This window comes from Penaeus monodon, chromosome 22, assembly GCF_015228065.2.
Source record: "Penaeus monodon isolate SGIC_2016 chromosome 22, NSTDA_Pmon_1, whole genome shotgun sequence".
Taxonomy (NCBI): domain Eukaryota; kingdom Metazoa; phylum Arthropoda; class Malacostraca; order Decapoda; family Penaeidae; genus Penaeus; species Penaeus monodon.
In genome coordinates, this window is record NC_051407.1 from 8198505 (window position 1) to 8198851 (window position 347).

Below are 347 nucleotides of genomic sequence, written 5' to 3' on the forward strand. Positions count from 1 at the left end.
GCATATCAAGTATAAAAATTACATCTTGTGCATCTCTCAAATCTCGTTGTCCGATTGGAAAGTACAACTCACCAAGAGCTTCATCGTTGAAGACGTTTGCTCATGAAGTTGAACGTCGCCTTATATATTTATATACATTCTCTCGCCCTCTTACACTCATGGCCACCCCTCCCTCCGTACTTACTAAAGTTTTTTTACACGTCATTTTATCTTTTCTATTTTTCCAGAGGCAACTTTATACCACCGATTTCCCGATTTGCAACCTCAGTGCTAAAGTTAATATAAATTAGAAAATAAAACACTAATCTAAACACTAACATGCTTTATGTGCATATGAATAAATAAAT

At 35.2% G+C, this 347-nt stretch overlaps 1 protein-coding gene across 1 annotated transcript in view; it reads right to left on the reverse strand.

Annotated features, from left to right (window-relative positions):
- The window catches only part of LOC119587551 (glycine-rich cell wall structural protein 1-like), a 1324-nt gene extending 1240 nt beyond the window's left edge, over positions 1-84 (reverse strand). The window contains exon 1 of the mRNA XM_037936273.1: positions 73-84. Within this exon, the coding sequence (XP_037792201.1) occupies positions 73-84 (12 nt within the window). The remainder of the gene's footprint in view (positions 1-72) is intronic.
- Between the last annotated feature and the right edge of the window lie 263 nt (positions 85-347).